The sequence below is a fragment of the Dryobates pubescens genome, chromosome 11, assembly GCF_014839835.1.
Source record: "Dryobates pubescens isolate bDryPub1 chromosome 11, bDryPub1.pri, whole genome shotgun sequence".
NCBI classification, from domain to species: Eukaryota; Metazoa; Chordata; class Aves; order Piciformes; family Picidae; genus Dryobates; species Dryobates pubescens.
In genome coordinates, this window is record NC_071622.1 from 11,247,964 (window position 1) to 11,261,471 (window position 13,508).

The 13,508-nt window shown below is 42.7% G+C and overlaps 1 protein-coding gene across 1 annotated transcript in view; it reads right to left on the reverse strand.

Annotated features, from left to right (window-relative positions):
* Positions 1–12,210, reverse strand: part of CEP350 (centrosomal protein 350) — a 73,651-nt gene extending 61,441 nt beyond the window's left edge. Inside the window, exons 1-2 of the mRNA XM_054165556.1 lie at positions 12,053–12,210; positions 1,304–1,389 (exon numbers count right to left, since the gene is read on the reverse strand). Of these exons, the coding sequence (XP_054021531.1) occupies positions 1,304–1,376 (73 nt within the window). The 5' untranslated portion in view covers positions 1,377–1,389; positions 12,053–12,210. The remainder of the gene's footprint in view (positions 1–1,303; positions 1,390–12,052) is intronic.
* Between the last annotated feature and the right edge of the window lie 1,298 nt (positions 12,211–13,508).

The following is a 13,508-nucleotide window of genomic DNA, read 5'->3' on the forward strand; positions in this document are numbered from 1 at the left end:
CACTTTATAGAAGATGTTTAGAAGATAAGATAAAGCTAACACAAATATATTTTCCATTACGCTATAGTTACAACTCCCTTTTTTCCCCCCTTCCGTTTTCTTCTTCAGTAAACTGAGCATGAATACACAGTCATTGAAAGACTCAACTCAAAAACCAAGCCTTGAACACATTAATTTTGAATAGTAATCTTTTTGAACTGTACACCCTACAAACAAAATAGCAGCAGTGTTTATAAACAAGCAGGAGACGCCAATCAACTTCAGCCTTCTAATCTAAACAGATAAGATGCACTCTATGTGCAATCCAGTTCAGCAGGATGCAGCAGTGTTTTCCTCTAGTTCCTCAGTTTCTAACCTTCCTTTGGTTTCTGATGGTTTTCTTCCAGTTGAATGGTTTACACAACACAGCATTCAAAACCTTAACATGTGTCAGAACCATGGAGAGTAGCAGTTTTAGAGTCAAAAAGAAAGATTTTTTTTCCTTATAGCAAAAAAAGCTGCCAGCTTCACTTCAGGTAAGATCCAGCAGCACAAAGGAAGAGGGTTAAGAAAGCAGAGTAGAAAAAACTTTGCTTTTACTTTGAGAGATGGTGTTTCATGTCTACAGAATAGTTTAACCAGGTAATTTTAAAAGAAACTGAACACATCAGAGGCAACAATCAGCAATAACATCCTCTTACAGATAAAATAATACTCTATCGACACATTAAAAATAACTTCGGGAGTCACTTTTGTCATTGTGGAGATCATAAGACTGATCTTCAACAACAGACATAGCATACTCCACAAACTAGAGCTTTCTTCCTCTCAAGGATGTACTATCATTTGTCTTTTTGCCCCTTCCTTTCCTAAATTACAGTGTAACCACAAGAGAAAAAAAGCTAACAGGATTTCTCCAGTTGAGAGAGACAGAAGCGCTGCAGGTCATCTTAGTGGTGATGTACTGCTGCTACTGAACCACTCCACCACTTTGGAACTGAGCAAGTCAGGAGCCTCTCTTCTTGCAAGAGCCTATAGCTGCCTTTTCTTCCCCTGAAGTGCTCCTCCCTTACAGCCCCCCCACCCCAAAATAAATAATCTGTCTCTGGGCCATATAGGCATCGATACCGTAGGCTAGCTATTCCTAGCGCAAATCAGTCAATACTCTGGAGAGCAGAGTATGAAACTGTTCTCTCCAGAACCGAAGCCATGAAACACACAGTTTGATGCAGCAGAGTGCTTTCTGCAAGAAGCCCCCCCAAGTTTCAAACAACTCATGATAAGATGTCTTCCAAAAAAGGGCAGTATTCCAGAAAATCCATACCTATGGTAGAATCCTTGTTTTGGTTATGCCTCGGGTTTTGCAGAGGCACCTCGTGTGACTTCTTGCCCCACATTGTGGCAATTTATCTAAAAAAAAATAAGAAAGAAAAAAAAAAGTCATGTAAGAATCAAAGAGATGTAAAGGAAGTATCTTACACTGAAGAGAATGCAACCTTGATCACTATGATGAATGCTCATCTCGTATCATGAGTTCAAACCCACATCATGACCAAGATCAGACAAGCGGCACCAAATCACAAGAGCGCTTACAGCCTGCAGCTTTTCAGAAACCACCTAAGCCTGTAGATAAAGGGTGTGCTTTTGTTCTAATTTGTCACAAAGAAGAGTGAACCTGATATGAGAAACCTAGAGGTCACACAATTTTGATCATAGTATTAAGTACTCTAGTAAGTCTGAAGATGACCACATTGAAATACTGTACATGAAGGGGTAATGGAGGCAGCACTGCATGGCTTTAACCTGGAAACACTGCGTAAAAATACCCAATTATGCCAATGACAGATGAATGTGTCTCTGTTAAAAGCAAAGGCAGAACAGCACTGTGCATCAGGGTACTACAGCCAGGAAAAAGAGGCAACAAAGGCAGGACTCACAGTGATTGTAAAATAAAGTGTGAACTCTTGAGTAACAAACCAGGCAGCCACTATCACCAAAGGAGTTTTTAATAAAGGAGAAAAAGAAAGAAGAAAGGCAGGCTACTCAATCAGGAAATGTGTTTTTTTAAAAAGAAAAGGCAAGTAATTTATGTATTATTTCTCATTACTTCCATTGCAAAACATGGACTGCCAACTGTAAAGTTCTAACAGGCGTTAAAGAAGTATTACATAAGAAAGAAAGTAACTTTATGGGGTCTAAGAGATCACACAGCCAACAAGAACTCGGATTAGTCAGTACAGCCACTGCCCTCTCACTGAGAGCTTCCTATCTGGTGGCACATGCTTACTGTGCTGTCTTCACACCAGGCCAAGGACATTTCTGTTACAGAAAGGAAAAAGGAGGTAGGTAGCCACAAAATTCATACAGGATGTTCTGGACCTCTGAAAGAGTCAGAAAGGCACATTTTGTTCCCGCTTCTCTCATTCTCTCCCAGATACAATTTTCCTTATTTTCTTCATTTATGAAAATTTCTTGTGCTGTCACTTCCCTAGTGTGCCACATGAAAAGGCATTCCAATATTCTCCTAATACAAGAATGACCAAACATCCCACAAAATTAACACTGTGTACTACTTACTGGAACAGGTAATTGCCTGTATACTTTGTGAGAAGGATTTTTATCATATATAGTTTTAAGGATACTCACGGTGACCAACAGTTATGTTTGGTCCTCATGTTCATTCATGTAGTCTGTAATTATGGCAGAAAGTTATCCCACAAAAAGAGTCTTCAAAAGATCTTCAGTTCTCACTTTAAAAAAAATACAAATAGAATCATAGAATCAATAAGGTTGGAAAAGACCTCAAAGATCATCAAGTGCAACCCGTCATCCAAGCCCTCATGACCTACTAAACCATGGCACCAAGTGCCACATATAAATAAATGCACAAAAGAGTGTGGATATGTGAGCTTATACATAGGTGCAGAAAACTACACATTAGTGACATACCCAGTTCTAGAAAGAAGTGGAGGGTGGTTTGGATTTTAAGTATCTAGTTATGGGCAGTGAGCCAAGCCAAGTTAGAAAACTCTGCTTCTAGTACAGGTGCTGCAGAGCTCATTCATGCAGAACCATGGCTTTGCATCTCACATAATTCCTGCTGTAAATCTTAACACTGCCCTGCCCCAGAAATCATCTAACTGATCTTTCCCATCACTGGAGCAAAGAGCTGCTGTGCTAGAAATAAAGAAAATGTGTATTAATAAAAATGGGGGAATTCTCCCTAACAAATCCATTTTGAGAGCACCTGAAAATGTCCCATCAGTTTCCTGCTGAAATATAAATATTAATGGTTGGACCTGATGATACTGAAGGTCTTTTCCAGCTTAAATAATCTGTAACAAATCCTGCTTATAGGTAAATTTAGCATATGAGAATTTCTGGACAAGCAACTGTTTTTTAAGGAATTAAGTATCCCTCTTCATTTAATCGCTTGAGATTTATTCTTATCATTAGAATCACTAGTACAGACAGGAGAACTTGGTCAGGGACTAGGCTTCTTTTACAATACACACACAAATCTGTAGAGTGTGCAGTATTGTTGCACTGGAACTGGTCCTCAGTCCTGAGGAGGTCATGAATTCCTCAACTCTGTAGGAAACGAAGTCTGAAATGGTTTGTTACATCTTTCAACCCAATACTCAAGTAAAAGCTGTCAGTCCTTCACCTGAGCTGAGCAGACCACAAGCCAGTGAACATACTTCTGAGAACACCTTAGCTCTCCCAGCAACGCACAGATGCATGCTGATGGGCACTGATGGTGCATAATTCTGTCTCACTGCCTTGGTTCAAAAGTTGTGACATTCCTCTACAAAAGGCCACTCAACCTCTCCTTTCTGGACAAGCAGCAAAGCAACCAAAGTGTCCTGCTCTGCTTCTAATAAACATCTGCAGTGCCAGCTCCAAGTGCACAATGCAACTTGTACTGGCCCCAGCGCTGCCAACTGAGATCCACCAGCAGTTTTGCTTAACTCAGGCTGCTGCTGTTTGACAAAAAGGACGTGAGTATTCTGGAGCTGTCTACAGTTTCAGGAAGGCAACACTGCAGTAGTTTTCAGTTGCTGTGTAATCTGCCTAACTGTAAAGGTTTGGAACTTACATGTGTCTCTTCCCCTCCTTTGGAAGGGTGTACAGAATTCATGAGCTTTTCAAAGCTTACCTGTAGTGATGTTGACTTCTATCTACTTCAAATTCCTACAGATCACTATAGATCTTTCCATTGCTATAGGTTATATGAATAAACAGCACCCTACACATCCAAGCACTAGCATAATTCAGAATTCTGTCTCTGCAAAAAGTTAAACCAGACAGAGAAGACACTTTAATGCTATTGAGCATACAGCTAGAGGGTGGAGGAAAAAAAATAAATCAATCAAGACACAGAGGTGATTCTGTCCCTCTGCTCTGTTGAAATTAGTATTGCTCAGGGAATAATACTAAAAAAAAATTATGCAAAGAGAGTTTAAACTATTTTAAAAGCGCATTTTACATGAGTACCAAAGTTGTCTCAGCATCCCATGAACAACTTTAAGACGACAGACACTGTAGAAATTACATTCTGAAATGACTGCTTCAAAAAGATGGTTTTTTTCCTGAACTAAATGAACCATCACTATTTAAAACAGAGCCTAAATAGACTGAAATTAGATTGAGATGTCAAAGAACTTCTAAGGAGACAGCAGTAACAGCAAAAGGTTATCTGAAGGTGGGATAATGCTATGAGGAACTTAAAAGTTTGTGGAAAAGAGGTGGAAGACTGCAGAATCAGGAGAACTGGTTGCTCACTGATAGACCCAGATGTTCTACACAGCTTCACTCAAGGCAGGTTTGCCAAGCCTGGTCTCAGGTGTGTGGTTAAGATACAAAAACTACTGTGCTCTGACATTTCAATCCCACATCAAGTGCCCATTCTTTACTCATTTGTCCAGGACACAAAGCAGTACACACAGAAGGCACAGCAGAACTGCTGCTGCTAAGGACCTAAGAGGAAACTGGTATGGCAAGGATATACTCGAGACTGCTGGAAGGAAACAGGAGGGGGGTGGACGCAGCATACAATCACTTTTCTCTTCTACTAACACTGTTCCTAAGGGAAGACACTGAAGAGAGCTGACAGATCAGAAGACGCGTGAGAAGACACAAGGAAGGAAGGAAAGGAAACAAAGAGAAAGAGCCACTGTCAAATAAAAAAAAGAAAGAAGAAAAAGAAGATGAGAAACCAGCACTACATTTACTAGCAGACATACCAAGGATGGCACTGAAAGGAGTAACAGATAAAATAACAAGACAACAATGTTAACAGGAGGGTAGCTGAAAAGGAATGGGACAGGAAAGTAGAACATGCTTAGCAAAGGTACAGAAAAATGTGCAGAGATTAAAAACAGGGCTGGGAAAAAGACAAAGTGATGAGACAGGCAGGATATAAAAAGGAAGAAATGGAAAAAGACAGGAAGGAGAGATAAATGGAACAAACTTTTGATGAATCAGCACAGAGAACAGCAGAAATGGAGAAAACAAACTGGTACACTGGTCAATTGCAAAATTTTTCAAGTATCCTCAGTATGATTTTGTTTTCTTTTTCTTAGTAGCACAACCTCAATAAGAAAAGGAAAAAGGAAACTCAGAAGTCAGGGCACTGAAACAAGGAAACAGGAGAGGAAACTGAATCATACAGATTCTGAGAAGGCAGAGAATGTGAGCAAGAGATTGCCCACTGGTATTCTAACATTTAGTGGTTATGCAAAAACCCCAGTATGCACAGGGAACAGTATTCCTCAGGGCTCTGTTTCTTATAAAAACACAAGAGATACCAAATTAAAGGGATACCAGAAAAGATAAAGCTTTGCTAAGAGTAGAGAAAGAAACAAATTGTTACTATTGACTTCTATGGGATATTCTTAAATGTTTAAACCCCAAAGCAGCAGGTTTTGCTATACAAGGCCAGCCCTTCACACAGTTTAAAGCTACAATAAGGCAGCAGTGCCAACAAAAGAAGCCATCTTTTCCTGTCATTATTCCTTGGTCTCTCTTGCCATATTCATGCAAAGTGTCATTGGGATTATGTGGTAAAATGAAGTACCCCAGTCTGAAAGTAGATTTTTTTGTTCTTTTTGCTTTATTAGCTTTAGAGATATTGTACCATAAGCTACAACTTCTGTGCAAGCTGAAGGAGGAGTGGAAACAGTGAAGAAGAACAGCTGGATCAGCCTCAGTCCTGATCTCGGTGCTGTCATGTATCATAACCTACGGTGGTTCCCCAATAGCAAAAGCTTGAAGCTGTTACTGCTTTTACCTCATGAAGAGTGAGTGGGAATGGGCAAAACAAGAAGCATTCCCTCCACGACCACTTTGCCTGTGGGACTACCACAGGAAAAAATATACTCCCTGCCCCACTGTGTCCCACTGCACCCACACCTTGCACAGTGTGGACAACTTGTCCACAGGGAAAACAGGCACAGAGACAAATAAAAGGTTTGGAGGATTTTTTTTTTTTTTTTCTGTTTGCAAAGGTATTTTAAGTCTCCATGTACAAATAAAGAAAAGCTGACTTCTGAAGCCAAAAGACCCTCTAGAGCTCCTCTTTGTGCAGTGATGGTTTTGCATTACTGGCACTAACAGACACATGCAGGTGGACAGACACAATGGGACCTAGTCAAGCAAACTGTTTCTCTGAGCCAGCCCACTCAAAGTGATGGAATTTCTATTTAAAGATGCCACAAACACTTTCCATGTCCCCTTAAATACCACTGAATACAATTTATGATTATATGCTTGAGTCTGGAACACAAATACCTTTACCAATTCATTTTTATGGAATCCAAGCTTTTACCATATTGCATTAGCCCATTCAAAGGGGAGCTAAAAATATCCTTAGTACATTTTTCTATGACTTCTTCTGGTTATGAGGTTTTAAAATGTTTTTCAACACAGGAATAACAACCTGGCTTAGGCCTCAACATATTTTGAGAAAACTGTCTCTCAAAGCAATTAGATGCAGGTGATGTACTGACCTTCCTCAGCGCTGAGGACAAGCTCCAGCACAACAAACAGCTGCGTGACATCTTTGTCAAAAGAGTGCCCCATCTCCAGAATCTACAGCCGACTCTGCAGAACAAGACAGGTCCTCCCCCCACCATCTTTCAACACTCATTTATATAATAAGTCTTCAAATGAAATCTATTTCAGGGGCAAAAGTTCTGAAAGGAAGTTAATATTCAAAATAAAAGTGCAACTCCAACTGCGCCATGCTTCATGGAGACAAACCCTTTATGTTTCTCCATTGTTTTATCTTGTGTCTATAATCGCTGCTTTGCTCCTCCAAAATTATTTCTGCTATGAATTAGTGGTTTTTGGGGTTTTTTTGTTTTGTTTTTTTTTTCTCATGGTTTTAAAGTGGTGCTGAGCTAAAGAAGCTAAGGGTTCAAACTATTTAGAGTGCATTTATAGGTAGTTTTGCTCGTATTTAGTCCAACTGGCTGCCAATGCTATTTGACTTTGAACTATTTCGCTGATTCAGATTGCACCGTACCCCAAGAGTGAGGCTGAACACGACAAAAGGCACAGTTATGTAAATCTGATAGAAGAAAAAGCTGGAAGAAATAAACACCAACAATAAGCAAGGAGCTTCTGAATGCCAGCTGCTCTGAAGGAGTAAAATTCTGGATAAAATTCAGTATTTTGTCTTGTGATGCAAACAGTAAATACAGCAGAACCCCTCACACTCAAATTACTATGACTTTGAACAATAATAATTAAAAAAATAAAAGAAAGTTTCAAAAGAAATATATAAAGAACATTTGACCTGTCTTAAGCTAGAAAAACACTAAAAAGCTTTTAGGGCTATTAGGGTACTACAAAAAAATGAACAATCAGTATATGCCACACATTTGCAAATAGAAAGGCAGTAAAGAATTTTAAAGGATGTGTCACTCTCTCTAACTGCTAACCAGGAAGATAAGTGACATCAACAACCATAGATCCATCATACATCAGAAAATAGAGTGGAAAAAATACTACTAAGTTTCATGAGTGCTATGATTAAATCTCTGGCATCAGTCAGCTACTAAATTTGCATCCAAAGTACAATTTTCTACAAATGAAACATCACTGAATCTGATTCACTATACACTGAGGACGGATACATTCTTCTGCTACAAGACATGGCAACTTGCAAAAGTGTCTCTACTTCATCACAAGTGATGTCAAAGTGATTTAAAAAGATATGGAAGCCCCAAAAAACCACCCACCAACCCAGCACTAAAAATGGATTAGTGGATTAACTGAAAGCAAAATGCATTGCATGTCTCTCTCTGCTGCATCACACGGTAGGAATATTCTGAGGAAATCTATTGAAATGAATGTTGTGACAGCTAGCATTGTTCATGAAGAGATCAGAGTACAAAAGCACAAAGAGTGCATCTATTTATTAAAGAGATGCACACAAGGGTTTGTAGATCCATTCAGGAGTTCTGTACTTTCCTGTACTTCAATGATCCTTGCCTTTCTGACTGAAAATAAAATAAGTGACATACTCCTGCATTTGTTTCCTTGGCCTTCATAACATTCACTCCTTCCATCTCCAGTTACTTGTAACTGCACATTAGAAGAGTTCAATTCTTGCAGCCCATAATAAATCCATTCAGCAGAATATGCTCCAATTCTTCAGCAAGTCCTGTCTTCAAAAGGTCAGCATCCACTATCCTTCATCTCCACTGGGAGGGAGTCTTCTTACAACTTACAACACAAACCTCTCAGCCAAGGGCAAGAACCAGACTTGGCAATTTTGAGAGCCTAAGATGACATCTTTCAACTCGCTCAACAATACCAAGACATACAAGCAGAGCAACAACTTCATCTGCAGCTCTCTCAAAGCAGACCGATCGCTGTTTTCTTTCAGAGCAGAATGAAGTGCATTGAAAAACTTCAGGGAAAAAATCTCAAATGTCACTCTCTCAAGTTGGATGATTTTGCTTTGAAGCTGCACTCAGAAATGTCTAAAAGTGTCTCAATACAAACCATAAACTATCCCCAAACCCCACAATAAGCAGAACAGTGATGACCTGCACTGTTTCCAACCTGGCATTACAAAGACTGGTACCAGGACTCTGCTGATAAAGATTCTTTCTTGAACTAGCTAAAACCAGCCATAAAATATTTTCTCCTATTTGAATAATTGCATCCTATTAAAAGCTTTAAGTGCTTAAACCCTAAATCCAGACTTTTCTGTTGCAGTAACAGCAAACACAACATACCATGTTAATGTGACTGCAAAATATCGGAGAAGAATGTAACTGGGTTTTGAACTTCTGCAGGTTTTTCTGCCACAGATTGGTTAGTGCAAAATTCTGCCATTAGTGAGCAGTGTTCTTATGAAGCTAAAACACAGCCAGAATTTCTGCTAGTGATCACCAAGTTTCAATTAATCTGGTATAATTGATTAGTTCATTTATTTGCTCTATTCTTTCTCTAGTATATTGACAAAGGTTTCAGACTTATGCATGCAAGTAGTTCTATTCTAAATCAAGCAGTCCATTAAAGTCTATTAGATCATTAGCACAATGATGCACATACATCATCCACGCACTTATATCCATGGATAAATTTTACACTTAGACATTCCAATCCAGCCACATGCTTAATCTATTATCTCTACTGGGGAAGTTTTCTCTCTGCATTCAACTAACCAAGCCCCTTCTGTTATCATTATCAAACCGCTGCATCTGTTCCCATATTAACACAACTTATATTGGTTTGAACAGCATGCATTAGATGAGTTTAAGCATCAGCAGCACAGTTCAAACAGCACTGCTGTACTGAAAAAAAGTCACACTCCTGATATGAATTTCTAAAGTAAAGTTGAGCAGATTTAGCAACCTGACAGTGATGAAGGAAAACATATATTCCTCCTACCCTCCCTAGCAATCTTGTGATAGATGCAGAGCTCATCTGACTGCATCACAAGCCAGTACAACTCAGTAACCCAGCAGAAAATCACTCACTTTTTCTTTTTTTGGTTTGCTTTATCAAACAGAATCAGTCTGCTGCTGGTCAAAGTGGAGGAAGGGAAGCAGCAGCACAACACTGTGCTCATCCACCTTATGTTGTGCAGCTTCACCTAACTGCCACAGACATGGCAATGGAACTAGTGTTATGTGAAATAATGCTCCCAATTGCAAACGTGTGCCTGATTTAAAATACATTAACAGAACTACAGCCTCATCTGGGCACGCTGAAGTCAATGAGACTAATCACACCAACGAGTTTATCCACAGGTCTGTACAACATAACTTTCTCAGCAGAAACCAGCAATGTGTCTGGTGGAGGGGTGCAAGGAAACGTAGAAAGTTCACTACAAAGTCAGGCAAAAGGTTTGAAGTACATGTAGCAATTCTGAAATTAGACTCTTACCCATTTCGGAGATGCTTTTATTATGGTGGCACAAATTGCTGGTAAAGTTATTTCAGGACATGAAAAACACTATCCATGTTGGGACTGTCATATCTGTTAAGCCTTAACAGAGTTACAGGGGCAAACTTCCACTAGGCACCAATGCTCACTTAAACAAATCCATGCAAACAAAATGTTTGCTAGCTTTAAAATCACACTCTTTCAGTTACCACCATATCTAGCCTAGGGAGTCTACCAGATCAACACCCATCAGCAGTATAATTTCCGCAGTATGCTGGCCCCTCACAGAAATGTGTCATTACTACATAAATTATGTTGCTCTATTCAGTGGATGGAGTATGCCTTTGTTTAAAGTAGCGTCACTCACAGGAACTGAAGCTTTCCACAATTTACAATGTTCACTTAGTCCCACCCTCAGTTGCATTTAATCATCTGAAGCATTACCTAATGAAACTGTTGTAGCAACCAGAGTGATAGAGAAGAGCCAGCACTTCACGTAACTTCACCTCTCCGTGCAGACCGTCTTGACAGAACATTTTGAGCTCACATGTGAAATAATAAACAAGCATCCAACTGTCTACAGCTTCACACATGTCTGTCCCACAAGTGCTACTCTTTTGGCTGCTGTAAACTCCTGAAGTTTTCAAGCCTGTAAGCTCTGGAAGTCTTTTAAGATGACCAAGCCACAGAGCTGACCGGTCAAGTTTTCAATTGCAATACACTGAAGCGTTCATCTACACAATGAAGCTATTTGACACATAAACCTCTATGTACGTACACAGTGTGCCAGAAGAAGCTTGTTTGCTGAGATACAGCTGATGTCTAAAGACAGAAAGAAATAAGCTATTCCAGAAAAACTACATCAACAGCAGGCATTATATCATCAAAAACTGCATTCACAGAAAAAAAATCCTCAGTCATAACAGCACAGAAATCTTCATGCCAACAACAGCCAAATGAATGGCACCAATGAAGTCAGAGCAGGCTTGGGGCAGCCGTGACCGCGGGATATAAGAAGGAAGACATCGAGCAATCTCACTCCTCTCCCCCGAGCCCACCAAACCCTGCTCCAAGGGCAGGAAGCCCACAGCACAGACACAAGCAAAGAGTACATTTAAACTTTAAAAGCACTGTCACAAGCCAGACCCCGTCCAGCGGGGCTGTTACCGAGGGGAGCGGAGGCAACCCTGCTGGGCCCAGGCTCGAGAGGTGGACAGAAGCCGGAGCCAGCTCAGCTTCACATTAAAACCTGGTTTCGGCGGTTTTCCCATACAAGGCGAAAAGACAACAGTGAAACTGGAGCTCCCCTATCCTTTGCTTTCCTCTGCTCCCTCCCCCGATACAATAACCAGCAAAAAAACAAATTAAAACTAGAAAAACGAAAGGGAGACTTAACAGGTAAGGCAGACGACGCCGGAGACAGGACAGGCAGAGCCAAGTGACAGCCGACAACAACGTCGGTATCCCGGGCAACCGGCCGGGCCCGCCGAGCCCCCCGCGAGCGGCCGAGCACTCCGCGAGCGGCCGAGCCCGGCCCCCGCCGCCGGCCCCGCCCCGGCTCCTCCTTGTTCGGCGCCCCGACCCCTGGCAGGACAGCAGCCACCAGTGGGGACGGCCAGAGCGCGGCCTGGGGCGGCGGCACGGGCCGCTCCCGGCGCCTCCTCACCTGGTCGCGGCGGCGATCGACGCCCACCGCCCCGAGGATACGTCCTGGCACATCCCGCAGAAGCGGAGAGAAGGACGGCGGGAGTCGGCAGCGCCCCGAGATCAGCCCCGTTGCCCGCCGGCGAGCAGTCCTCTCAGCGGCGTTAGCCCGCCGCCATTACCGGCCAGCGACTGACACGGAGAGGCAGCGGCGGCGAAGAGCGGCGGCGCGAGGCAGGGCGGGAGCGATCGGCCAAGTCTCGCGAGAACCGGCGCTCGGCGGACCTTCCCAACATGGCGGAGTCCCGCCGCTCCCGTCCCATTCCCGGTGGCAGCCATGTTGGGTATGGCGCAGCCTCCCCACCCTGCCCCGCAGAAGCAGCGTGGCGGCCCCGCAACCCGCCTACCTTGCTGTAGCCAAGGCCGGAGCTGATCCCGGCGTGCCGCGGCCGTGACGCCACGCTGCAGGTGCACCCGGAGCGGCGGGAAGGGCTGAGGGCGGCGCTCGCCCCGCGTACCTTTCATGGTGCCCGAGAAGCCCACGCAGCGGCGCGCCTGGCCCAGGGCGAGACGGGCGCCGGCGGCTCCCGGCCTCGGGGCGGGGGGGCGGCGCAGCCTCCTGCCGCCCCACCGGGCCGTCCGCTGTCACCCCACGGGGCCAGGGAGGTTGGAGTTCTCACAGCTGTGTAGGCGCCAGACCCTCCCTCAGCCTCAGAAAAACGTCATTTTCCACTGTTTTGTTCAAAGCTTTCCCCCTGCGGTTGTGCAGGCTTGACTTGCCGGGTCAGTCCCCATGCAAATGGTTCAAAAGAGCGAGCTGTGGCAGGGCTGCCGGGTTTGATGCAAGAACAGGACCTCGCAGTCTTTATTAAACCGCCGCTGCTGAGCGGTGCCAACGCTGATGCTGGCATTCCTGAAGCAGCTCCAGTCGAAACCGGGCCACCACTTTTTAGTCATTTGTATTCACAGCTAAGTCACGTTTATAAAAATAAACTTTTTTTTTTTCTTCTTTTCAAAATTAAAGCAGCTCCGATTTAGGTCTCCTCGTTGACATTTAAGTAAACATTTGCAAAACTTTGAGATTACTCGAGTACCACTGGCTTAATTTCACTTTGAAGTCATTATAAACCCAGAAAAGTTTGCCAGTATACCATCTCCTATCATACAGAGTCCACCCCAACTCACCCGTTTCCAAAACAGTTCAACGATGTTATCCAGCTGTAACAAGATTACTTCCACTGAAGACAAAGTTATTAAAATAGGGAAAAAAGATAGTCTTCTTACAGTTCCTTTGGGCATGTTTCCTTCAGGGCTTGTCTACAACTTCACCCCAGTCCAGTTTTCAGTCATTAGTATGATTGTTTGTCTACAGATGCCAAATTTTGTAGGGGGGCACAGGGGCAGAGAGTTACCTAGCCCAACCACTAAAGGATCACTAAAAATGCTGGAGCTTTTTTTGGTGTTTTGGGGTTTTTTTG